At 48.3% G+C, this 25,130-nt stretch overlaps 9 protein-coding genes and 2 pseudogenes across 9 annotated transcripts; 4 read left to right on the top strand and 7 right to left on the bottom strand.

The window, feature by feature from the left end:
* Positions 1-25: 25 nt before the first annotated feature.
* On the bottom strand, positions 26-449 carry LOC146072650 (histone H2B 1.1). Its single transcript, XM_083179853.1, has one exon. It carries the CDS (start codon positions 434-436, stop codon positions 56-58), a length of 381 nt encoding a protein of 126 aa, XP_083035979.1. The 5' UTR covers positions 437-449; the 3' UTR covers positions 26-55.
* Positions 450-795: 346 nt separating this feature from the next.
* Positions 796-1,396, top strand: LOC146072649 (histone H2A type 2-like). The gene is given in 3 exon segments (XM_083179852.1): positions 796-1,001; positions 1,003-1,060; positions 1,063-1,396. Coding segments are annotated over 3 exon segments (390 nt in total). The 3' UTR covers positions 1,189-1,396.
* Positions 1,397-1,808: 412 nt separating this feature from the next.
* Positions 1,809-2,480, bottom strand: LOC146072648 (histone H3). Its single transcript, XM_083179850.1, has one exon. The coding sequence runs from the start codon at positions 2,388-2,390 to the stop codon at positions 1,980-1,982; it is 411 nt and encodes a 136-aa protein (XP_083035976.1). The 5' UTR covers positions 2,391-2,480; the 3' UTR covers positions 1,809-1,979.
* A 3,845-nt stretch (positions 2,481-6,325) lies between these two features.
* LOC146072647 (histone H1C pseudogene) lies at positions 6,326-7,630 on the top strand (annotated as a pseudogene).
* A 989-nt stretch (positions 7,631-8,619) lies between these two features.
* Positions 8,620-8,931, bottom strand: LOC146073096 (histone H4). The gene has a single exon (XM_083180277.1). It carries the CDS (start codon positions 8,929-8,931, stop codon positions 8,620-8,622), a length of 312 nt encoding a protein of 103 aa, XP_083036403.1.
* A 1,676-nt stretch (positions 8,932-10,607) lies between these two features.
* Positions 10,608-11,031, bottom strand: LOC146072646 (histone H2B 1.1). Its single transcript, XM_083179849.1, has one exon. It carries the CDS (start codon positions 11,016-11,018, stop codon positions 10,638-10,640), a length of 381 nt encoding a protein of 126 aa, XP_083035975.1. The 5' UTR covers positions 11,019-11,031; the 3' UTR covers positions 10,608-10,637.
* A 346-nt stretch (positions 11,032-11,377) lies between these two features.
* Positions 11,378-11,770, top strand: LOC146072644 (histone H2A type 2-like; annotated as a pseudogene).
* Positions 11,771-12,379: 609 nt separating this feature from the next.
* Positions 12,380-12,968, bottom strand: LOC146072643 (histone H3). The gene has a single exon (XM_083179848.1). The coding sequence runs from the start codon at positions 12,966-12,968 to the stop codon at positions 12,558-12,560; it is 411 nt and encodes a 136-aa protein (XP_083035974.1). The 3' UTR covers positions 12,380-12,557.
* A 6,182-nt stretch (positions 12,969-19,150) lies between these two features.
* On the bottom strand, positions 19,151-19,462 carry LOC146073095 (histone H4). Its single transcript, XM_083180276.1, has one exon. The coding sequence runs from the start codon at positions 19,460-19,462 to the stop codon at positions 19,151-19,153; it is 312 nt and encodes a 103-aa protein (XP_083036402.1).
* A 1,676-nt stretch (positions 19,463-21,138) lies between these two features.
* On the bottom strand, positions 21,139-21,562 carry LOC146072642 (histone H2B 1.1). Its single transcript, XM_083179847.1, has one exon. The coding sequence runs from the start codon at positions 21,547-21,549 to the stop codon at positions 21,169-21,171; it is 381 nt and encodes a 126-aa protein (XP_083035973.1). The 5' UTR covers positions 21,550-21,562; the 3' UTR covers positions 21,139-21,168.
* Positions 21,563-21,909: 347 nt separating this feature from the next.
* LOC146073094 (histone H2A type 2-B-like) lies at positions 21,910-22,152 on the top strand. Its single transcript, XM_083180275.1, has one exon. It carries the CDS (start codon positions 21,910-21,912, stop codon positions 22,150-22,152), a length of 243 nt encoding a protein of 80 aa, XP_083036401.1.
* The last annotated feature ends 2,978 nt before the right edge of the window (positions 22,153-25,130 follow it).

The following is a 25,130-nucleotide window of genomic DNA, read 5'->3' as shown; positions in this document are numbered from 1 at the left end:
TTGGGTGGCTCTTAAAAGAGCCTTTGGGTCTGTGTGGGGGGCGGAGAAGGGGAGATTACTTGGCGCTGGTGTACTTGGTGACGGCCTTTGTGCCCTCGGACACGGCGTGCTTGGCCAGCTCTCCGGGAAGCAGTAGGCGTACTGCGGTCTGGATCTCCCTGGAGGTGATGGTGGAGCGCTTGTTGTAGTGAGCCAGGCGGGAAGCTTCCCCAGCAATGCGCTCAAAGATATCGTTGACGAAGGAATTCATGATGCCCATCGCCTTAGAGGAGATGCCGGTGTCGGGGTGCACCTGCTTCAGCACCTTGTACACGTAAATGGCGTAACTCTCCTTCCTTGTCTTCCTGCGCTTCTTGCCATCTTTTTTCTGAGTTTTAGTCACGGCCTTCTTGGAGCCTTTCTTGGGGGCCGGCGCAGACTTGGCGGGATCAGGCATTCTGGAGGATCAACGTTTCTACTACACACACAAAGCAGACAATCTGTTTCGAACAGCGCCCACATCTGCTCCATTTATAGGGAGCTTATGCAAATGGCGCTTCACCACTGCCGGCAACACTATTGGGTATCAGGGTTGTGTGACGATAAGCAGCGTCGCAACCCCACCCTTCATTTGCTGATTGGTCTGTGCATGAACTTGAGCCGCATTGGTTGCGGTGTACGCAGACCAATCACAGAGCAAGCAGCGGGATTCCTTCTGAGTGTATATATAAGAGGAGGGCGGTGGAACGGGATGATCATCATCTCTGAGGAGTTTTCTTCGATATCTAGAGTTAAATCTACGGTTGCGCTACTAGCATGTCTGGAAGAGGGAAACAAGGCGGCAAGACCCGGGCCAAGGCTAAGACTCGCTCATCCCGGGCTGGTCTTCAGTTCCCAGTCGGTCGAGTTCACCGCCTGTTGAGGAAAGGAAACTATGCAGAACGTGTGGGAGCTGGTGCCCCGGTCTATCTGGCCGCTGTGCTGGAATATCTGACGGCTGAGATTCTGGAGCTCGCCGGGAACGCTGCCCGTGATAACAAGAAGACCCGCATCATCCCCCGTCACTTGCAGCTGGCTGTGCGCAACGATGAAGAGCTCAACAAGTTGCTGGGTGGGGTGACCATCGCCCAGGGAGGTGTTCTTCCCAACATCCAGGCCGTGCTGCTGCCCAAGAAGACCGAGAGCCACAAGCCGGCCAAGAGCAAGTAATTGTCAGGCTGCCCACTTCCATCAGAGAACCGATGTCCCTACAACTCAACAAAGGCTCTTTTCAGAGCCACCCACGTCTTCCCAAGAGAGCTGCGGCTACTACCATTGCTTGTATTTATTTACATGTAGAGCTGCAGATTCCGTTGCGCTTTATAAATGTTAACACTGAAAGCACAAACTGGGTAAAACAGACCTACATGGGAGGCAGGAGGGCCCTGCTGCAAGCTTACAATCTATATATAGCATGTAACGTTATATGGCAGTTTAGCCATGTTCTAATTACTAGGGAACAGGCGCCTACCAGGCATTCTACACCCCACTTTCCATACAATCCCGCACATAAAAGCATCGGCGAAGTCTGCATCTGTATGATGCAAGGGAGGCTACTTTGGTTTTATAAATGGAATGCCGACACCTACATGACGGCTTCGCTCAGAACTAGGGCAATGATCGAGAGGTGCATAGCGCAGCTAATTCTGACTACTAAGCCGCTACGTTTTACCGAAGCTCGGCTGTGTGTGTGCGCAAGTACTGATCACAAGGCACCATGAAAGTAAGTGTATTTGTATAGATTCACTGCAGTTCGCATGCTTTATAGATGACAGAGCAATGTATGAGAAACACTAACTAGGTTCCGTTGCTGATCGAGACCTGGAACTATGTAGTGAGCATTCAGCAGCATCCTGTTACTCCGACATTCATCTGTCGTTTTAGTCACAGCTAGTTTAGAAACATGTAGTGGCTCTGAAAAGAGCCTTTTGTGTCATTGCGTGGAAAGAAGTGCCGAGTATTTAAGCCCTCTCCCCTCGGATTCTACGGGCCAGCTGGATGTCTTTGGGCATTATGGTCACCCTCTTGGCGTGGATGGCGCACAGATTGGTGTCCTCGAAGAGCCCCACCAGGTAAGCCTCGCTGGCCTCTTGCAGAGCCATGACGGCAGAGCTCTGGAAGCGCAGGTCGGTCTTGAAGTCCTGGGCGATTTCCCGCACCAGGCGCTGGAAGGGCAACTTGCGGATCAGCAGCTCGGTGGATTTCTGGTAGCGACGGATCTCTCGGAGGGCAACAGTCCCTGGACGGTAGCGGTGAGGCTTCTTCACGCCGCCGGTGGCAGGGGCGCTTTTCCTGGCGGCTTTGGTTGCCAACTGTTTGCGGGGAGCTTTCCCCCCAGTAGATTTACGGGCGGTCTGCTTTGTCCTGGCCATAGTGCTGCCGGTTGGTTCTCGCTTTGCAGTGCTGCCAAGTAAAAAGAAAGACGTCGTCTGAAATATACGGATTCCGACAGCCAGTAACAACTCTATTTATGCACAGTGCTTCAATGTGATTTGACGAGTCCAACACGCCCTTCATCCTGATTGGCTCAGGGGAATCCGTTGTAATATTCAAAAAGCCCGCCAAGAGCGTCTGTTCCCTCCTATTATTTATAGAAAAAGTCGTCAACGGCCCTCCAGCGCCTGGGTTAAAGAAAATACATTTTTACGTTTTGTCCTGAATAAATAGATTGTGCGTCAAGAATATAAACTCTTCAAGCTATACTCCCATATTCCAGAAAGATGATGGTCGTAGCACAAACGCTTAGATCAAAACAAGAAAACGATCAATCGATTATTAAAACATTATTGTTAATGCTAAAGCTATTCACTGTATTGTAGCTAAATCATCAGTATAGTCAGAATTCCCGAGTGTGTTGGAAACACTATTTATTGTATCCGTTTATCATTCAATTGTAACAATTCCACTGAAACACTGCTGGATACATTCTGTGCAAAAGTATCAACTTGCATCTGGCTACAACCTAAGGCCTCATGAATCTGGGAAACCACATGAAGAGAAAATAATGGCTATACCTGAGCTACATAGGGTACATTATTATTATTATTATTAGTATTATTACTTTAATATATTGTGCAACAGGGGATCTACAGCGCCCACTTAAAAAGTACATAAATAAGCAACACAGGGAACAGTGACTACCAGTTGAATACACTAAAGCAGGGGTAGCCAACTCCAGTCCTCAAGAGCTACCAACTAGGGTTGGCCATTGACCATCGATGATTAGAAATCATTGATGGTTCATGGCCGATGTCGAATACTTTTGCCATCGATGGGGGAGAACCAGATGGTCCCCCCCAATGCCCGCTCCTCGTGTTTTGATTGGTCCACAGGCCAATCAATCAAGCACAATGGATGCCCATCGATATGTAAAAATATTGATGGTCATCCATTGCACAGTTATGAACTATCGGTGGCCAGTTGCAGAATAGCCATCAATGGCAATGGCAACGATGGCCATCCCTACTACCAACAGTTCAAGTTTTCCAGCTCACCTCCATACCTCCCAACATGACCCTCTCCAGGAGGGACACATTCTTCTGTTACTGGACTTCCTTCTCAATTTATGATTGCCATCACCTGTGGTGACACACCTTTCTTATCAATTAACCTGTTGAAAGCAGGTAATGGCAATCATACATTAACAGGGAAGTCCAGGAACAGAGCGATGTGTCCCTCCTGGAGAGGGTCATGTTGGGAGGTATGCACCTCGTAGGTATAAAGGTGCACTCATTACTGAGTAAGACATTTTAAAAGATACACAGGTGGAGCTAATTACTTCACTTGTGATTCTGTGAGGAGACTTGGAAAACATTAACTGTTGGTAGCTCTCGAGGACTGGAGTTGGCTACCCCTGCACTAGAGGGCAAGTACAGTGTCACACCTCCCAACATGACCTACCTCTACAGGAGGGATGCAATGCTCTGTTTCTGGACTTCCCTCTTAATGCATACTTGCCTACCGGACCTTCTCCATGAGGGAGAAAATGCTCTGCTCCTGGACTTTCCTGGTAATGTTTGATTGCCATCACCTTTGGTGAGCTAGGTAATTGATAGGAAAGGCGTTTCACCACAGGTGATGGCAATCATGCATTACCAGGGAAATCGAGGAACAGAGCATTTTCTCCCTCATGGAGAGGGTCAGGTAGGCAAGTATGCATTAAGAGGGAAGTCCAGAAACAGAGCATTGCGTCCCTCCTGTAGAGGTAGGTCATGTTGGGAGGTGTGACCCTGTACCCTGTAAGAGAAGGAATGGCACATAAGGGAAGAGGCCTCTGCTTGAGAGAGCTTGCATTCAAACGAGGAGGGCCAGCCAGACTGGGATGACCAAATATAGGGACTGATTAAGACCTGCTCGCTAGGCTGCGAGCGTTTTCGGAGACCAGCGAGCAGGTAGCCACCACAGCGTAGGGATGGCCATCAGTGACGTTGCCATAGATGGCAATAGTGCAACTGGCCATTGATAGTGTTAAAGCAGGGGTAGCCAAATACAGTTCTCAAGAGCTACCAACAGTTAACGTTTTCCATGTCTCTTCACAGAATCACAAATTAAGTATTTAGCTCCAGCTTTGGATCTTTTAGTCAGTAATGAGTGCAACTGTGTACCTGCAAGGCGACATGGAAAATGTGAACTGTTGGTAGCTCTCGAGGACTGGAGTTGGCTACCCCTGTGTTAAAGTAAACTATGCAAGGGAGGACCATTAATTTTTTTTTTTACCTATTCATGGTCATTTTTTTTTTTTTTGCCGATTGGCCTGTGGGCAAATCAAAACATGGGATGGGGCTTCGCAGATGTCGGGGGGTAGGAGCCATGCTCCCTGTCCTGGCACATTGGTTTTGATGTGCCATCGATGGAGGAAAACCATTAATGAAGGTTTCTAAAATTGTGTGGGCTGTGGGCAGCAGGGCCTGCGCCACCACTAGGCAGGATTAGGCATTTGCCTAGGGTGCCGGCCACTGGAGGGGGGGTGGTGAGCAGCCAGGAAGCAGCAGCCAGGAGGCAGCAGCAGCAGCAGCAGCGCTCCCTCTGAGGAGAGCAAAAAGAAAGGACCTGGGAGCAGTTGAGTTACACATAGACAGGGGCATAACTTGAAATGGCTCCTATCCTCACCATTGTCACTACAATGTCCCTATGGGGGCAGAAGAGAGAGAGAGAGAGAGAGAGGGGGGGAATGACAGACACATGGGTCGATTTCATTAAGCATGCTTAGAAAAGCAACAGGAGGGAGCTCCCAGGGCTATTCAAGTCAATGCCGTTGTTATGTCATGGAATGCGGATGTTTAGTCTTAAAACACCAGTACTTGCAGTAAAGTGCCCTGCCACATTGTTGATTGTGCCATGTTAGGGCACAAAACAGAAGTGCCAAGATAGTGTTGTCGGGCCTGAAATCCACAAGTGGGGCTTAGCAGCAGCGTGCTGATTCGAATAGCCCCAGGAAAGTGGGGATGAGGAGAGACTGAGAATTTCAGGGAGAGAAAGGGGGATAGACAAAGTGGCCATGGGAAAGCTACAGATTGAGAGAGGGTGCCAGGGAGAGACAGGGAGGGTGGAAGAGGAGGAGAGATGTTGTGGGAGATGAGGTCAAGAGGGGGTAGTAGAGGAGAGAGGGGTAGGATAGTAGGAGGGTGAAGGGGAGGGTTTGAAAGGGTTGCGACTACCATCATTTTAACCCTCCTAACCGTCCCCTTGTTACTCTGACCCTGATCCTGTCTACATTTATTCCTAGCACTTCTTCTGTTCCGGACCCATACCTGTCTGTCCCTTTCTTGCCCCTGACTTCCCCTATTATTCCCCCTATTTCTATGCTCTGACTTTTTATTCATAACACTAGTATTCCCATTGCCTTCCTGCTACTTTACCATTCTCTCCTACGGTTCCTCACATCTTTCTAATGGTCCTTCCACCATGGTGGTCTCCACCTTACACTTTTTACTCCTTTTGCTAGAGGTTTGATGCACAGCAGTCTCAAATGGGACAGGGTCACCATAGCCCTCTTGCTGGTACATCTATGTGCTTACATACAGTATTCAGAAATGCCTGGCCGCATGGATCATAGAAAGGACGAACAATATTGGCACCAGCATTCTCCACAATAAGGAGTATGCCGGGGATGATTACCATGTAGCATAGCTCCCAACATGACCCTCTCCAGGAGGGACACAATGCTCTACTGAACTTCCCTCTTAAGGATTGCATTCCCATGTGTTTGAAACACCTTGCTTATTAATTCACCTGTTTAAAGCAGGTGATGGCAATCATACATTAAGAGGGAAGTCCAGCAACAGAGCACGGTGTCCCTCCTGGAAAGGGTCATGTTGGGAGGTATGTTGTAGGTGTCTCTGCCAAATAGTCCTCCTTGACAAGAATGCCAATCCCTTGGTAAGGCAACCTGCCTGTGCTATTCTCCCGGTTATGCAGGAGCCCGCAAATCACTTTCATGTGTTTTATCATACACCCTCTTCTGCCCAGAATATGCCCTAGATTACCGACATTATCTCTGGTGCCAGTAGGAGAGAAAGGTGCCCCGATGGGACCTTGTAGCCTGGCAGAAAAGAAGAGATGTGTTACATGGCTGGCAGATCTAATCCGGTGCGGGTGAGCTACCAGTGGCTATTCCTGCCTCCCTTCGCCGCACCTAAGCCTGCAATGGTCATACAGGGCAAGGGGAGATTTGGGAGTACGGCTGTGGCGCAGAGATCCGGGTCACTGGTCCTCTGCTGCCCTGTAAAATAGTCTTTTTCTGCGCTAGGGAAACACAAGGTGAGGGCAGATCCTTCCTAACTCTCAGATAGGGAAGCATTTACACCGCTGCTCATTCCGCCAATGGGAGCACAGAACGCACCCCTCTCAGCAGCCAATCACATCACAGCCGGCGTGGTATATAAGAAACATTGGTAATGTGTTTAGCGTAATAGTCAGTACTTTGTTAGTGTATTACGGTAAGATGGCAGAAACTGCACCCGTCGCCGCTGCCCCTGCCCCGCCATCAGAGGGCGCAGCCAAGAAGAAAAGGCAGCCAAAGAAAGCTGCGGGAGGAGCCAAGAAAACCGCCAAGTCTTCAGGACCCAGCGTCTCCGAGCTGATCGTGAAAACCGTGACGGCCTCCAAAGAGCGTAGCGGGGTTTCTCTTGCCGCACTGAAGAAAGCCCTGGCTGCCGGAGGTTACGATGTAGAGAGGAACAACACCCGCATCAAGCTGGGTGTGAAAGGTCTAGTGACCAAAGGAACTCTCACCCAGGTGAAAGGCACCGGCGCTTCCGGCTCCTTCAAGCTCAATAAGAAGCAGGCGGAGAGCAAGAAGGTCGCCCAGAAATCGCTGAAGCCCAAGAAACCTGCGGCAAAGAAAGTGGCCAAATCCCCGAAGAAGCCCAAGAAAGCTCCGAGCGCAGCCAAGAGCCCAAAGAAGGTGAAGAAACCCACAAAAGCGGCTGTTGCCAAAAGCCCAAAGAAGCCTAAAGCCGTCAAGCCGAAGAAGGCGGCTAAGAGTCCGGCCAAGAAGGCGGCGAAGCCCAAAGCGGTCAAGAGTCCGGCCAAGAAGGCAGCGAAGCCCAAAGTGGCAAAAAGCCCGGCCAAGAAGGCGGCGAAGCCCAAGAAAGCTGCGGCAAAGAAGTGATGGACGAGACGCCGCTGCCGCCCCCCCCCCCCCCCCCCCCACTGCCTTGCTATCTCCCCCAAAGGCTCTTTTCAGAGCCACCCACATTCTCTCTCAGCAGAGCTGTAAGCGCGCGGTGTAGTGTGTTGATGTGTATGTTCCCTTTCGGAAGTAATCAGCAGCTATGGCAGAACTGTCTAACTTGCCACTCACACTAGTCGGTCACTGCACAAGTCTTGGGATATATCTAGGGAGCGGGATTAATGCGCAGTTTTGTGTCAACTGTGCAGTAGCAAAACAGATCGGAAATGTGCTGGTTCCTACCTGCAGCCGCCCACACGTATTGTTTTCTGTGTACACGGACCCGGGGATTGGGATCAGCACGCTATTCCTACCCATGTGCAGCCTGCGAGGTGGCTTAAAAAGTTTCATTTGCTACCGAAATACTTCCCTTAGGAAGGAGTGCAGGCTTTTTTTATTTTTTTTATTTTATTAAGTATCTAATTTGTGTGGAGATCATTTGCTTTGGCTGCACGCTGATGCATAGAGGGGAGTATGCCCCTTTCAACGAATGTGGAACCGCTGGGATTCAAAAATCCCGGCGATGTAATAAAATTTTGCCCTATTCCTGGGGGGCACTAAACATCCCAGCCGGCTCTGCCACACGTCTCTTGTAAACGCCAGCTAAATCTGTGACAGAGCTGGTGGGGGACAGATGTGTGATTCACCAGTATAGAGCTACGTAAGCTCACAGCAGGAGTCCTTGTTCCATAACTCTGCGGTAAAATGGTACAGATTAATAAATGGTTTAGAAGATGATGGACCAAGTCAATATCCGCTAGCATTGTGTCTAGTTATATAAGGGGACGAATAGATAATACGGTTACCGGCCAAATAGTCACATTACAGTAAACACAGAAACATTGTAACAGCGCTCTCGTAGAAGATATGGGCGGCCCTGAAAAGGGCCTTTGTGTGGGTGAGCGGTTGTGCTAGATGCGCCTCAGTGTTTAGCCTCCGAATCCGTACAGAGTGCGGCCCTGGCGCTTGAGCGCATAGACCACATCCATAGCGGTCACGGTCTTTCTCTTGGCGTGCTCGGTGTAGGTGACGGCGTCACGGATCACATTCTCCAGAAATACCTTCAGCACACCGCGGGTCTCCTCATAGATGAGGCCAGAAATGCGCTTCACGCCTCCTCTACGGGCTAGACGACGGATAGCAGGCTTGGTGATGCCCTGGATGTTATCCCGAAGAACCTTCCTGTGCCGTTTAGCACCTCCCTTCCCGAGTCCCTTACCACCTTTGCCTCTACCAGACATCTTGCAAAATCTGAGCAACCCGCAACAAGAATGAGCTGCACCTCTTTCAGCAGCCCTTTATTTAGAGGAAGAGCGGACCTGATGGGAGACACACATACACACGCCTTGTAATGGGAGGACATTTATTCAAAAGAGACCAACGAGAGCCAAGCATGTATCGGCGGGGAATAAGAAACCACTGCCATTCAAATTCAAGCATGAAAACACAGTCCCCTCTTGACCCGTCCCTGTTTTTCTTAGCCAATATAGAACAGCTAAAAGTATACCTGGCTCCTGGGTTAAGTTATTCTAAAGTCCCCCTCTAAGAATTGCGCCGGCATCGCTTTATCCTTTTTATACATATCAATCTTGAGCTTAAATAATTCGGCTCCGTGTTTTCTATGAACACATCTACTGAGAACAATGCAGTCCTGAGCGCTACTGCTATTACACACACGTGTAGCAAAAAAAAAAGAGAAAAAGCTTGAGATATTTAGGGTGCACTCTTGGGATTGTTATGTACGGACCGTTCAATTAGTTTGAGAGAAGGTGGTGTTATTAAAAATGAACCTTTATGTATGCTCTTGTTAAAAGGAGGGGAGATATATATGATTTCTCCTCTCCATAAAAAAAGAAAGTAAAGAATTGCGTTGAAGTAAGAAATGGTGCTTTAAAAAACAAAATGATCGTTAAGTCCTGATTTGTTAGTGCCTTTAATTGTACGTTTATATTAACGTGTCATGTACACCTTGTTGTTTTTCAAATTTATGTTCCCTTAATGAGGATATACTTTATTTTTGTTTAGTTTCCTCTTAATTGGGTGATTCGCTCTGTTTTGTTATCTAGAGAGAGATAGGCATGATTCCCTGTTAATATGTATCTCATTTAACACTTCTCTGTACTTTGTATCATTCTCAGTTCTATTCATGTACTCTTGGTCTTAGATCTTTCTTCCTGGGCTCACTGCCAGTTCTCAACTGTAACTGTTTTGTGACACTTAGTTTTTAGCCTTATTGTGTTGCATAGGCTTTTTGGGAGATATATATAGTCCTTATATTTTTTTTTTTTCTTTTTATTTCTCAGACGCTCTTAACCAATGCCCACGCTATTATACACAGCCTAATATTGATTCAGATCAGTGCTACTTAAAATAACCATTGCAGCCCTCGACCGACGCGATGCCCACGATTTCCCCATAGGCTTCAATGTTAAAATATTTTAACATTGAAGCCTATGCGCGCCCGACGCGATGCCCCCGATTTCTCCATGGCTTCAATGTTAAAATATTTAACATTGAAGCCTATGGAGAAATCGGGTACATCGCGCCGGTCGCGTCGTGTGCGTTTTGGTATGCACCCGACGCGACCGACACGATTTTTTTCCGACACGACCACCACGATTTTAGAAATCGTGGTGGCCGTGCTAGGAAACAAGTACCGATTTATTTGACGTGTGTGTGTAGTAGCAGCTCACAAATTAAAGGTTCGCTTCCCCAGGCAGTAATTATCACCCCGCTGTACATTTTCTAACCTCTACGATATTGGGACGACGGTCTTGTTTTAGACCGTTTGTTTTTAGGTGTTGCTACAGAGTATTAAAGGCAAATCAGTCTGGGACACGGATCAAACAAGAAGAAGAAGAAGCTATCAGTTCCAGCCCGATTAAAGAGGAGTTGGGTGGCTCTTAAAAGAGCCTTTGGGTCTGTGTGGGGGGCGGAGAAGGGGAGATTACTTGGCGCTGGTGTACTTGGTGACGGCCTTTGTGCCCTCGGACACGGCGTGCTTGGCCAGCTCTCCGGGAAGCAGTAGGCGTACTGCGGTCTGGATCTCCCTGGAGGTGATGGTGGAGCGCTTGTTGTAGTGAGCCAGGCGGGAAGCTTCCCCAGCAATGCGCTCAAAGATATCGTTGACGAAGGAATTCATGATGCCCATCGCCTTAGAGGAGATGCCGGTGTCGGGGTGCACCTGCTTCAGCACCTTGTACACGTAAATGGCGTAACTCTCCTTCCTTGTCTTCCTGCGCTTCTTGCCATCTTTTTTCTGAGTTTTAGTCACGGCCTTCTTGGAGCCTTTCTTGGGGGCCGGCGCAGACTTGGCGGGATCAGGCATTCTGGAGGATCAACGTTTCTACTACACACACAAAGCAGACAATCTGTTTCGAACAGCGCCCACATCTGCTCCATTTATAGGGAGCTTATGCAAATGGCGCTTCACCACTGCCGGCAACACTATTGGGTATCAGGGTTGTGTGACGATAAGCAGCGTCGCAACCCCACCCTTCATTTGCTGATTGGTCTGTGCATGAACTTGAGCCGCATTGGTTGCGGTGTACGCAGACCAATCACAGAGCAAGCAGCGGGATTCCTTCTGAGTGTATATATAAGAGGAGGGCGGTGGAACGGGATGATCATCATCTCTGAGGAGTTTTCTTCGATATCTAGAGTTAAATCTACGGTTGCGCTACTAGCATGTCTGGAAGAGGGAAACAAGGCGGCAAGACCCGGGCGAAGGCTAAGACTCGCTCATCCCGGGCTGGTCTTCAGTTCCCAGTCGGTCGAGTTCACCGCCTGTTGAGGAAAGGAAACTATGCAGAACGTGTGGGAGCTGGTGCCCCGGTCTATCTGGCCGCTGTGCTGGAATATCTGACGGCTGAGATTCTGGAGCTCGCCGGGAACGCTGCCCGTGATAACAAGAAGACCCGCATCATCCCCCGTCACTTGCAGCTGGCTGTGCGCAACAATGAAGAGCTCAACAAGTTGCTGGGTGGGGTGACCATCGCCCAGGGAGGTGTTCTTCCCAACATCCAGGCCGTGCTGCTGCCCAAGAAGACCGAGAGCCACAAGCCGGCCAAGAGTAAGTAATTGTCAGGCTGCCCACTTCCATCAGAGAACCGATGTCCCTACAACTCAACAAAGGCTCTTTTCAGAGCCACCCACGTCTTCCCAAGAGAGCTGCGGCTACTACCATTGCTTGTATTTATTTACATGTAGAGCTGCAGATTCCGTTGCGCTTTATAAATGTTAACACTGAAAGCACAAACTGGGTAAAACAGACCTACATGGGAGGCAGGAGGGTCCTACTGCAAGCTTACAATCTATATAGCATGTAATGTTATATGGCAGTTTAGCCATGTTCTAATTACTAGGGAACAGGCGCCTACCAGGCATTCTACACCCCACTTTCCATACAATCCCGCACATAAAAGCATCGGCGAAGTCTGCATCTGTATGATGCAAGGGAGGCTACTTTGGTTTTATAAATGGAATGCCGACACCTACATGACGGCTTCGCTCAGAACTAGGGCAATGATCGAGAGGTGCATAGCGCAGCTAATTCTGACTACTAAGCCGCTACGTTTTACCGAAGCTCGGCTGTGTGTGTGCAAGTACTGATCACAAGGCACCATGAAAGTAAGTGTATTTGTATAGATTCACTGCAGTTCGCATGCTTTATAGATGACAGAGCAATGTATGAGAAACACTAACTAGGTTCCGTTGCTGATCGAGACCTGGAACTATGTAGTGAGCATTCAGCAGCATCCTGTTACTCCGACATTCATCTGTCGTTTTAGTCACAGCTAGTTTAGAAACATGTAGTGGCTCTGAAAAGAGCCTTTTGTGTCATTGCGTGGAAAGAAGTGCCGAGTATTTAAGCCCTCTCCCCTCGGATTCTACGGGCCAGCTGGATGTCTTTGGGCATTATGGTCACCCTCTTGGCGTGGATGGCGCACAGATTGGTGTCCTCGAAGAGCCCCACCAGGTAAGCCTCGCTGGCCTCTTGCAGAGCCATGACGGCAGAGCTCTGGAAGCGCAGGTCGGTCTTGAAGTCCTGGGCGATTTCCCGCACCAGGCGCTGGAAGGGCAACTTGCGGATCAGCAGCTCGGTGGATTTCTGGTAGCGACGGATCTCTCGGAGGGCAACAGTCCCCGGACGGTAGCGGTGAGGCTTCTTCACGCCGCCGGTGGCAGGGGCGCTTTTCCTGGCGGCTTTGGTTGCCAACTGTTTGCGGGGAGCTTTCCCCCCAGTAGATTTACGGGCGGTCTGCTTTGTCCTGGCCATAGTGCTGCCGGTTGGTTTTTGCTTTGCAGTGCTGCCAAGTAAAAAGAAAGACGTCGTCTGAAATATACGGATTCCGACAGCCAGTAACAACTCTATTTATGCACAGTGCTTCAATGTGATTTGACGAGTCCAACACGCCCTTCATCCTGATTGGCTCAGGGGAATCCGTTGTAATATTCAAAAAGCCCGCCAAGAGCGTCTGTTCCCTCCTATTATTTATAGAAAAAGTCGTCAACGGCCCTCCAGCGCCTGGGTTAAAGAAAATACATTTTTACGTTTTGTCCTGAATAAATAGATTGTGCGTCAAGAATATAAACTCTTCAAGCTATACTCCCATATTCCAGAAAGATGATGGTCGTAGCACAAACGCTTAGATCAAAACAAGAAAACGATCAATCGATTATTAAAACATTATTGTTAATGCTAAAGCTATTCACTGTATTGTAGCTAAATCATCAGTATAGTCAGAATTCCCGAGTGTGTTGGAAACACTATTTATTGTATCCGTTTATCATTCAATTGTAACAATTCCACTGAAACACTGCTGGATACATTCTGTGCAAAAGTATCAACTTGCATCTGGCTACAACCTAAGGCCTCATGAATCTGGGAAACCACATGAAGAGAAAATAATGGCTATACCTGAGCTACATAGGGTACATTATTATTATTATTATTATTATTATTATTATTATTATTACTTTAATATATTGTGCAACAGGGGATCTACAGCGCCCACTTAAAAAGTACATAAATAAGCAACACAGGGAACAGTGACTACCAGTTGAATACACTAAAGCAGGGGTAGCCAACTCCAGTCCTCAAGAGCTACCAACTAGGGTTGGCCATTGACCATCGATGATTAGAAATCATTGATGGTTCATGGCCGATGTCGAATACTTTTGCCATCGATGGGGGAGAACCAGATGGTCCCCCCCAATGCCCGCTCCTCGTGTTTTGATTGGTCCACAGGCCAATCAATCAAGCACAATGGATGCCCATCGATATGTAAAAATATTGATGGTCATCCATTGCACAGTTATGAACTATCGGTGGCCAGTTGCAGAATAGCCATCAATGGCAATGGCAACGATGGCCATCCCTACTACCAACAGTTCAAGTTTTCCAGCTCACCTCCATACCTCCCAACATGACCCTCTCCAGGAGGGACACATTCTTCTGTTACTGGACTTCCTTCTCAATTTATGATTGCCATCACCTGTGGTGACACACCTTTCTTATCAATTAACCTGTTGAAAGCAGGTAATGGCAATCATACATTAACAGGGAAGTCCAGGAACAGAGCGTAGGTATAAAGGTATAAAGGTGCACTCATTACTGACTAAGACATTTTAAAAGATACACAGGTGGAGCTAATTACTTCACTTGTGATTCTGTGAGGAGACTTGGAAAACATTAACTGTTGGTAGCTCTCGAGGACTGGAGTTGGCTACCCCTGCACTAGAGGGCAAGTACAGTGTCACACCTCCCAACATGACCTACCTCTACAGGAGGGATGCAATGCTCTGTTTCTGGACTTCCCTCTTAATGCATACTTGCCTACCGGACCTTCTCCATGAGGGAGAAAATGCTCTGCTCCTGGACTTTCCTGGTAATGTTTGATTGCCATCACCTTTGGTGAGCTAGGTAATTGATAGGAAAGGCGTTTCACCACAGGTGATGGCAATCATACATTACCAGGGAAATCGAGGAACAGAGCATTTTCTCCCTCATGGAGAGGGTCAGGTAGGCAAGTATGCATTAAGAGGGAAGTCCAGAAACAGAGCATTGCGTCCCTCCTGTAGAGGTAGGTCATGTTGGGAGGTGTGACCCTGTACCCTGTAAGAGAAGGAATGGCACATAAGGGAAGAGGCCTCTGCTTGAGAGAGCTTGCATTCAAACGAGGAGGGCCAGCCAGACTGGGATGACCAAATATAGGGACTGATTAAGACCTGCTCGCTAGGCTGCGAGCGTTTTCGGAGACCAGCGAGCAGGTAGCCACCACAGCGTAGGGATGGCCATCAGTGACGTTGCCATAGATGGCAATAGTGCAACTGGCCATTGATAGTGTTAAAGCAGGGGTAGCCAAATACAGTTCTCAAGAGCTACCAACAGTTAACGTTTTCCATGTCTCTTCACAGTATCACAAATTAAGTATTTAGCTCCAGCTTTGGATCTTTTAGTCAGTAATGAGTGCAACTGTGTACCTGCAAGGCGACATGGAAAATGTGAACTGTTGGTAGCTCTCGAGGACTGGAGTTGGCTACCCCTGTGTTAAAGTAAACTATGCAAGGGAGGACCATTAATTTTTTTTTTACCTATTCATGGTCATTTTTTTTTTTTTGCCGATTGGCCTGTGGGCAAATCAAAACATGGGATGGGGCTTCGCAGATGTCGGGGGGTAGGAGCCATGCTCCTTGTCCTGGCACATTGGTTTTGATGTGCCATCGATGGAGGAAAACCATTAATGAAGGTTTCTAAAATTGTGTGGGCTGTGGGCAGCAGGGCCTGCGCCACCACTAGGCAGGATTAGGCATTTGCCTAGGGTGCCGGCCACTGGAGGGGGGGTGGTGATCAGCCAGGAAGCAGCAGCCAGGAAGCAGCAGCAGCAGCAGCAGCAGCGCTCCCTCTGAGGAGAGCAAAAAGAAAGGACCTGGGAGCAGTTGAGTTACACATAGACAGGGGCATAACTTGAAATGGCTCCTATGCTCACCATTGTCACTACAATCAATGTCCCTAAGGGGGCAGAAGAGAGAGAGAGAGAGAGGGGGGGAATGACAGACACATGGGTCGATTTCATTAAGCATGCTTAGAAAAGCAACAGGAGGGAGCTCCCAGGGCTATTCAAGTCAATGCCGTTGTTATGTCATGGAATGCGGATGTTTAGTCTTAAAACACCAGTACTTGCAGTAAAGTGCCCTGCCACATTGTTGATTGTGCCATGTTAGGGCACAAAACAGAAGTGCCAAGATAGTGTTGTCGGGCCTGAAATCCACAAATGGGGCTTAGCAGCAGCGTGCTGATTCGAATAGCCCCAGGAAAGTGGGGATGAGGAGAGACTGAGAATTTCAGGGAGAGAAAGGGGGATAGACAAAGTGGCCATGGGAAAGCTACAGATTGAGAGAGGGTGCCAGGGAGAGTCAGGGAGGGTGGAAGAGGAGGAGAGATGTTGTGGGAGATGAGGTCAAGAGGGGGTAGTAGAGGAGAGAGGGGTAGGATAGTAGGAGGGTGAAGGGGAGGGTTTGAAAGGGTTGCGACTACCATCAGTTTAACCCTCCTAACCGTCCCCTTGTTACTCTGACCCTGATCCTGTCTACATTTATTCCTAGCACTTCTTCTGTTCCGGACCCATACCTGTCTGTCCCTTTCTTGCCCCTGACTTCCCCTATTATTCCCCCTATTTCTATGCTCTGACTTTTTATTCATAACACTAGTATTCCCATTGCCTTCCTGCTACTTTACCATTCTCTCCTACGGTTCCTCACATCTTTCTAATGGTCCTTCCACCATGGTGGTCTCCACCTTACACTTTTTACTCCTTTTGCTAGAGGTTTGATGCACAGCAGTCTCAAATGGGACAGGGTCACCATAGCCCTCTTGCTGGTACATCTATGTGCTTACATACAGTATTCAGAAATGCCTGGCCGCATGGATCATAGAAAGGACGAACAATATTGGCACCAGCATTCTCCACAATAAGGAGTATGCCGGGGATGATTACCATGTAGCATAGCTCCCAACATGACCCTCTCCAGGAGGGACACAATGCTCTACTGAACTTCCCTCTTAAGGATTGCATTCCCATGTGTTTGAAACACCTTGCTTATTAATTCACCTGTTTAAAGCAGGTGATGGCAATCATACATTAAGAGGGAAGTCCAGCAACAGAGCACGGTGTCCCTCCTGGAAAGGGTCATGTTGGGAGGTATGTTGTAGGTGTCTCTGCCAAATAGTCCTCCTTGACAAGAATGCCAATCCCTTGGTAAGGCAACCTGCCTGTGCTATTCTCCCGGTTATGCAGGAGCCCGCAAATCACTTTCATGTGTTTTATCATACACCCTCTTCTGCCCAGAATATGCCCTAGATTACCGACATTATCTCTGGTGCCAGTAGGAGAGAAAGGTGCCCCGATGGGACCTTGTAGCCTGGCAGAAAAGAAGAGATGTGTTACATGGCTGGCAGATCTAATCCGGTGCGGGTGAGCTACCAGTGGCTATTCCTGCCTCCCTTCGCCGCACCTAAGCCTGCAATGGTCATACAGGGCAAGGGGAGATTTGGGAGTACGGCTGTGGCGCAGAGATCCGGGTCACTGGTCCTCTGCTGCCCTGTAAAATAGTCTTTTTCTGCGCTAGGGAAACACAAGGTGAGGGCAGATCCTTCCTAACTCTCAGATAGGGAAGCATTTACACCGCTGCTCATTCCGCCAATGGGAGCACAGAACGCACCCCTCTCAGCAGCCAATCACATCACAGCCGGCGTGGTATATAAGAAACATTGGTAATGTGTTTAGCGTAATAGTCAGTACTTTGTTAGTGTATTACGGTAAGATGGCAGAAACTGCACCCGTCGCCGCTGCCCCTGCCCCGCCATCAGAGGGCGCAGCCAAGAAGAAAAGGCAGCCAAAGAAAGCTGCGGGAGGAGCCAAGAAAACCGCCAAGTCTTCAGGACCCAGCGTCTCCGAGCTGATCGTGAAAACCGTGACGGCCTCCAAAGAGCGTAGCGGGGTTTCTCTTGCCGCACTGAAGAAAGCCCTGGCTGCCGGAGGTTACGATGTAGAGAGGAACAACACCCGCATCAAGCTGGGTGTGAAAGGTCTAGTGACCAAAGGAACTCTCACCCAGGTGAAAGGCACCGGCGCTTCCGGCTCCTTCAAGCTCAATAAGAAGCAGGCGGAGAGCAAGAAGGTCGCCCAGAAATCGCTGAAGCCCAAGAAACCTGCGGCAAAGAAAGTGGCCAAATCCCCGAAGAAGCCCAAGAAAGCTCCGAGCGCAGCCAAGAGCCCAAAGAAGGTGAAGAAACCCACAAAAGCGGCTGTTGCCAAAAGCCTAAAGCCGTCAAGCCGAAGAAGGCGGCTAAGAGTCCGGCCCAGAAGGCGGCGAAGCCCAAAGCGGTCAAGAGTCCGGCCAAGAAGGCAGCGAAGCCCAAAGTGGCAAAAAGCCCGGCCAAGAAGGCGGCGAAGCCCAAGAAAGCTGCGGCAAAGAAGTGATGGACGAGACGCCGCTGCCGCCCCCCCACTGCCTTGCTATCTCCCCCAAAGGCTCTTTTCAGAGCCACCCACATTCTCTCTCAGCAGAGCTGTAAGCGCGCGGTGTAGTGTGTTGATGTGTATGTTCCCTTTCGGAAGTAATCAGCAGCTATGGCAGAACTGTCTAACTTGCCACTCACACTAGTCGGTCACTGCACAAGTCTTGGGATATATCTAGGGAGCGGGATTAATGCGCAGTTTTGTGTCAACTGTGCAGTAGCAAAACAGATCGGAAATGTGCTGGTTCCTACCTGCAGCCGCCCACACGTATTGTTTTCTGTGTACACGGACCCGGGGATTGGGATCAGCACGCTATTCCTACCCATGTGCAGCCTGCGAGGTGGCTTAAAAAGTTTCATTTGCTACCGAAATACTTCCCTTAGGAAGGAGTGCAGGCTTTTTTTATTTTTTTTATTTTATTAAGTATCTAATTTGTGTGGAGATCATTTGCTTTGGCTGCACGCTGATGCATAGAGGGGAGTATGCCCCTTTCAACGAATGTGGAACCGCTGGGATTCAAAAATCCCGGCGATGTAATAAAATTTTGCCCTATTCCTGGGGGGCACTAAACATCCCAGCCGGCTCTGCCACACGTCTCTTGTAAACGCCAGCTAAATCTGTGACAGAGCTGGTGGGGGACAGATGTGTGATTCACCAGTATAGAGCTACGTAAGCTCACAGCAGGAGTCCTTGTTCCATAACTCTGCGGTAAAATGGTACAGATTAATAAATGGTTTAGAAGATGATGGACCAAGTCAATATCCGCTAGCATTGTGTCTAGTTATATAAGGGGACGAATAGATAATACGGTTACCGGCCAAATAGTCACATTACAGTAAACACAGAAACATTGTAACAGCGCTCTCGTAGAAGATATGGGCGGCCCTGAAAAGGGCCTTTGTGTGGGTGAGCGGTTGTGCTAGATGCGCCTCAGTGTTTAGCCTCCGAATCCGTACAGAGTGCGGCCCTGGCGCTTGAGCGCATAGACCACATCCATAGCGGTCACGGTCTTTCTCTTGGCGTGCTCGGTGTAGGTGACGGCGTCACGGATCACATTCTCCAGAAATACCTTCAGCACACCGCGGGTCTCCTCATAGATGAGGCCAGAAATGCGCTTCACGCCTCCTCTACGGGCTAGACGACGGATAGCAGGCTTGGTGATGCCCTGGATGTTATCCCGAAGAACCTTCCTGTGCCGTTTAGCACCTCCCTTCCCGAGTCCCTTACCACCTTTGCCTCTACCAGACATCTTGCAAAATCTGAGCAACCCGCAACAAGAATGAGCTGCACCTCTTTCAGCAGCCCTTTATTTAGAGGAAGAGCGGACCTGATGGGAGACACACATACACACGCCTTGTAATGGGAGGACATTTATTCAAAAGAGACCAACGAGAGCCAAGCATGTATCGGCGGGGAATAAGAAACCACTGCCATTCAAATTCAAGCATGAAAACACAGTCCCCTCTTGACCCGTCCCTGTTTTTCTTAGCCAATATAGAACAGCTAAAAGTATACCTGGCTCCTGGGTTAAGTTATTCTAAAGTCCCCCTCTAAGAATTGCGCCGGCATCGCTTTATCCTTTTTATACATATCAATCTTGAGCTTAAATAATTCGGCTCCGTGTTTTCTATGAACACATCTACTGAGAACAATGCAGTCCTGAGCGCTACTGCTATTACACACACGTGTAGCAAAAAAAAAAGAGAAAAAGCTTGAGATATTTAGGGTGCACTCTTGGGATTGTTATGTACGGACCGTTCAATTAGTTTGAGAGAAGGTGGTGTTATTAAAAATGAACCTTTATGTATGCTCTTGTTAAAAGGAGGGGAGATATATATGATTTCTCCTCTCCATAAAAAAAGAAAGTAAAGAATTGCGTTGAAGTAAGAAATGGTGCTTTAAAAAACAAAATGATCGTTAAGTCCTGATTTGTTAGTGCCTTTAATTGTACGTTTATATTAACGTGTCATGTACACCTTGTTGTTTTTCAAATTTATGTTCCCTTAATGAGGATATACTTTATTTTTGTTTAGTTTCCTCTTAATTGGGTGATTCGCTCTGTTTTGTTATCTAGAGAGAGATAGGCATGATTCCCTGTTAATATGTATCTCATTTAACACTTCTCTGTACTTTGTATCATTCTCAGTTCTATTCATGTACTCTTGGTCTTAGATCTTTCTTCCTGGGCTCACTGCCAGTTCTCAACTGTAACTGTTTTGTGACACTTAGTTTTTAGCCTTATTGTGTTGCATAGGCTTTTTGGGAGATATATATAGTCCTTATATTTTTTTTTTTTCTTTTTATTTCTCAGACGCTCTTAACCAATGCCCGCGCTATTATACACAGCCTAATATTGATTCAGATCAGTGCTACTTAAAATAACCATTGCAGCCCTCGACCGACGCGATGCCCACGATTTCCCCATAGGCTTCAATGTTAAAATATTTTAACATTGAAGCCTATGCGCGCCCGACGCGATGCCCCCGATTTCTCCATGGCTTCAATGTTAAAATATTTAACATTGAAGCCTATGGAGAAATCGGGTACATCGCGCCGGTCGCGTCGTGTGCGTTTTGGTATGCACCCGACGCGACCGACACGATTTTTTTCCGACACGACCACCACGATTTTAGAAATCGTGGTGGCCGTGCTAGGAAACAAGTACCGATTTATTTGACGTGTGTGTGTAGTAGCAGCTCACAAATTAAAGGTTCGCTTCCCCAGGCAGTAATTATCACCCCGCTGTACATTTTCTAACCTCTACGATATTGGGACGACGGTCTTGTTTTAGACCGTTTGTTTTTAGGTGTTGCTACAGAGTATTAAAGGCAAATCAGTCTGGGACACGGATCAAACAAGAAGAAGAAGAAGCTATCAGTTCCAGCCCGATTAAAGAGGAGTTGGGTGGCTCTTAAAAGAGCCTTTGGGTCTGTGTGGGGGGCGGAGAAGGGGAGATTACTTGGCGCTGGTGTACTTGGTGACGGCCTTTGTGCCCTCGGACACGGCGTGCTTGGCCAGCTCTCCGGGAAGCAGTAGGCGTACTGCGGTCTGGATCTCCCTGGAGGTGATGGTGGAGCGCTTGTTGTAGTGAGCCAGGCGGGAAGCTTCCCCAGCAATGCGCTCAAAGATATCGTTGACGAAGGAATTCATGATGCCCATCGCCTTAGAGGAGATGCCGGTGTCGGGGTGCACCTGCTTCAGCACCTTGTACACGTAAATGGCGTAACTCTCCTTCCTTGTCTTCCTGCGCTTCTTGCCATCTTTTTTCTGAGTTTTAGTCACGGCCTTCTTGGAGCCTTTCTTGGGGGCCGGCGCAGACTTGGCGGGATCAGGCATTCTGGAGGATCAACGTTTCTACTACACACACAAAGCAGACAATCTGTTTCGAACAGCGCCCACATCTGCTCCATTTATAGGGAGCTTATGCAAATGGCGCTTCACCACTGCCGGCAACACTATTGGGTATCAGGGGTTGTGTGACGATAAGCAGCGTCGCAACCCCACCCTTCATTTGCTGATTGGTCTGTGCATGAACTTGAGCCGCATTGGTTGCGGTGTACGCAGACCAATCACAGAGCAAGCAGCGGGATTCCTTCTGAGTGTATATATAAGAGGAGGGCGGTGGAACGGGATGATCATCATCTCTGAGGAGTTTTCTTCGATATCTAGAGTTAAATCTACGGTTGCGCTACTAGCATGTCTGGAAGAGGGAAACAAGGCGGCAAGACCCGGGCCAAGGCTAAGACTCGCTCATCCCGGGCTGGTCTTCAGTTCCCAGTCGGTCGAGTTCACCGCCTGTTGAGGAAAGGAAACTATGCAGAAGAGCTCAACAAGTTGCTGGGTGGGGTGACCATCGCCCAGGGAGGTGTTCTTCCCAACATCCAGGCCGTGCTGCTGCCCAAGAAGACCGAGAGCCACAAGCCGGCCAAGAGCAAGTAATTGTCAGGCTGCCCACTTCCATCAGAGAACCGATGTCCCTACAACTCAACAAAGGCTCTTTTCAGAGCCACCCACGTCTTCCCAAGAGAGCTGCGGCTACTACCATTGCTTGTATTTATTTACATGTAGAGCTGCAGATTCCGTTGCGCTTTATAAATGTTAACACTGAAAGCACAAACTGGGTAAAACAGACCTACATGGGAGGCAGGAGGGCCCTACTGCAAGCTTACAATCTATATAGCATGTAATGTTATATGGCAGTTTAGCCATGTTCTAATTACTAGGGAACAGGCGCCTACCAGGCATTCTACACCCCACTTTCCATACAATCCCGCACATAAAAGCATCGGCGAAGTCTGCATCTGTATGATGCAAGGGAGGCTACTTTGGTTTTATAAATGGAATGCCGACACCTACATGACGGCTTCGCTCAGAACTAGGGCAATGATCGAGAGGTGCATAGCGCAGCTAATTCTGACTACTAAGCCGCTACGTTTTACCGAAGCTCGGCTGTGTGTGTGCAAGTACTGATCACAAGGCACCATGAAAGTAAGTGTATTTGTATAGATTCACTGCAGTTCGCATGCTTTATAGATGACAGAGCAATGTATGAGAAACACTAACTAGGTTCCGTTGCTGATCGAGACCTGGAACTATGTAGTGAGCATTCAGCAGCATCCTGTTACTCCGACATTCATCTGTCGTTTTAGTCACAGCTAGTTTAGAAACATGTAGTGGCTCTGAAAAGAGCCTTTTGTGTCATTGCGTGGAAAGAAGTGCCGAGTATTTAAGCCCTCTCCCCTCGGATTCTACGGGCCAGCTGGATGTCTTTGGGCATTATGGTCACCCTCTTGGCGTGGATGGCGCACAGATTGGTGTCCTCGAAGAGCCCCACCAGGTAAGCCTCGCTGGCCTCTTGCAGAGCCATGACGGCAGAGCTCTGGAAGCGCAGGTCGGTCTTGAAGTCCTGGGCGATTTCCCGCACCAGGCGCTGGAAGGGCAACTTGCGGATCAGCAGCTCGGTGGATTTCTGGTAGCGACGGATCTCTCGGAGGGCAACAGTCCCCGGACGGTAGCGGTGAGGCTTCTTCACGCCGCCGGTGGCAGGGGCGCTTTTCCTGGCGGCTTTGGTTGCCAACTGTTTGCGGGGAGCTTTCCCCTCAGTAGATTTACGGGCGGTCTGCTTTGTCCTGGCCATAGTGCTGCCGGTTGGTTTTTGCTTTGCAGTGCTGCCAAGTAAAAAGAAAGACGTCGTCTGAAATATATGGATTCCGACAGCCAGTAACAACTCTATTTATGCACAGTGCTTCAATGTGATTTGACGAGTCCAACACGCCCTTCATCCTGATTGGCTCAGGGGAATCCGTTGTAATATTCAAAAAGCCCGCCAAGAGCGTCTGTTCCCTCCTATTATTTATAGAAAAAGTCGTCAACGGCCCTCCAGCGCCTGGGTTAAAGAAAATACATTTTTACGTTTTGTCCTGAATAAATAGATTGTGCGTCAAGAATATAAACTCTTCAAGCTATACTCCCATATTCCAGAAAGATGATGGTCGTAGCACAAACGCTTAGATCAAAACAAGAAAACGATCAATCGATTATTAAAACATTATTGTTAATGCTAAAGCTATTCACTGTATTGTAGCTAAATCATCAGTATAGTCAGAATTCCCGAGTGTGTTGGAAACACTATTTATTGTATCCGTTTATCATTCAATTGTAACAATTCCACTGAAACACTGCTGGATACATTCTGTGCAAAAGTATCAACTTGCATCTGGCTACAACCTAAGGCCTCATGAATCTGGGAAACCACATGAAGAGAAAATAATGGCTATACCTGAGCTACATAGGGTACATTATTATTATTATTATTAGTAGTATTATTACTTTAATATATTGTGCAACAGGGGATCTACAGCGCCCACTTAAAAAGTACATAAATAAGCAACACAGGGAACAGTGACTACCAGTTGAATACACTAAAGCAGGGGTAGCCAACTCCAGTCCTCAAGAGCTACCAACTAGGGTTGGCCATTGACCATCGATGATTAGAAATCATTGATGGTTCATGGCCGATGTCGAATACTTTTGCCATCGATGGGGGAGAACCAGATGGTCCCCCCCAATGCCCGCTCCTCGTGTTTTGATTGGTCCACAGGCCAATCAATCAAGCACAATGGATGCCCATCGATATGTAAAAATATTGATGGTCATCCATTGCACAGTTATGAACTATCGGTGGCCAGTTGCAGAATAGCCATCAATGGCAATGGCAACGATGGCCATCCCTACTACCAACAGTTCAAGTTTTCCAGCTCACCTCCATACCTCCCAACATGACCCTCTCCAGGAGGGACACATTCTTCTGTTACTGGACTTCCTTCTCAATTTATGATTGCCATCACCTGTGGTGACACACCTTTCTTATCAATTAACCTGTTGAAAGCAGGTAATGGCAATCATACATTAACAGGCAAGTCCAGGAACAGAGCGATGTGTCCCTCCTGGAGAGGGTCATGTTGGGAGGTATGCACCTCGTAGGTATAAAGGTGCACTCATTACTGAGTAAGACATTTTAAAAGATACACAGGTGGAGCTAATTACTTCACTTGTGATTCTGTGAGGAGACTTGGAAAACATTAACTGTTGGTAGCTCTCGAGGACTGGAGTTGGCTACCCCTGCACTAGAGGGCAAGTACAGTGTCACACCTCCCAACATGACCTACCTCTACAGGAGGGATGCAATGCTCTGTTTCTGGACTTCCCTCTTAATGCATACTTGCCTACCGGACCTTCTCCATGAGGGAGAAAATGCTCTGCTCCTGGACTTTCCTGGTAATGTTTGATTGCCATCACCTTTGGTGAGCTAGGTAATTGATAGGAAAGGCGTTTCACCACAGGTGATGGCAATCATACATTACCAGGGAAATCGAGAAACAGAGCATTTTCTCCCTCATGGAGAGGGTCAGGTAGGC

The sequence above is a fragment of the Crinia signifera genome, chromosome 4 (genome assembly GCF_055691185.1).
Source record: "Crinia signifera chromosome 4, ASM5569118v1, whole genome shotgun sequence".
NCBI lineage: Eukaryota > Metazoa > Chordata > Amphibia > Anura > Myobatrachidae > Crinia > Crinia signifera.
This window is presented reverse-complemented; position numbering and strand designations above follow the sequence as displayed.

Excerpts from the sequence above, each read along its gene's own strand:
- LOC146072650 (XM_083179853.1), bottom strand. The coding sequence starts at position 436 with ATGCCTGATCCCGCCAAGTCTGCGCCGGCCCCCAAGAAAGGCTCCAAG.
- LOC146072648 (XM_083179850.1), bottom strand. The coding sequence starts at position 2,390 with ATGGCCAGGACAAAGCAGACCGCCCGTAAATCTACTGGGGGGAAAGCT.
- LOC146073096 (XM_083180277.1), bottom strand. The coding sequence starts at position 8,931 with ATGTCTGGTAGAGGCAAAGGTGGTAAGGGACTCGGGAAGGGAGGTGCT.
- LOC146072646 (XM_083179849.1), bottom strand. The coding sequence starts at position 11,018 with ATGCCTGATCCCGCCAAGTCTGCGCCGGCCCCCAAGAAAGGCTCCAAG.
- LOC146072643 (XM_083179848.1), bottom strand. The coding sequence starts at position 12,968 with ATGGCCAGGACAAAGCAGACCGCCCGTAAATCTACTGGGGGGAAAGCT.
- LOC146073095 (XM_083180276.1), bottom strand. The coding sequence starts at position 19,462 with ATGTCTGGTAGAGGCAAAGGTGGTAAGGGACTCGGGAAGGGAGGTGCT.
- LOC146072642 (XM_083179847.1), bottom strand. The coding sequence starts at position 21,549 with ATGCCTGATCCCGCCAAGTCTGCGCCGGCCCCCAAGAAAGGCTCCAAG.
- LOC146073094 (XM_083180275.1), top strand. The coding sequence starts at position 21,910 with ATGTCTGGAAGAGGGAAACAAGGCGGCAAGACCCGGGCCAAGGCTAAG.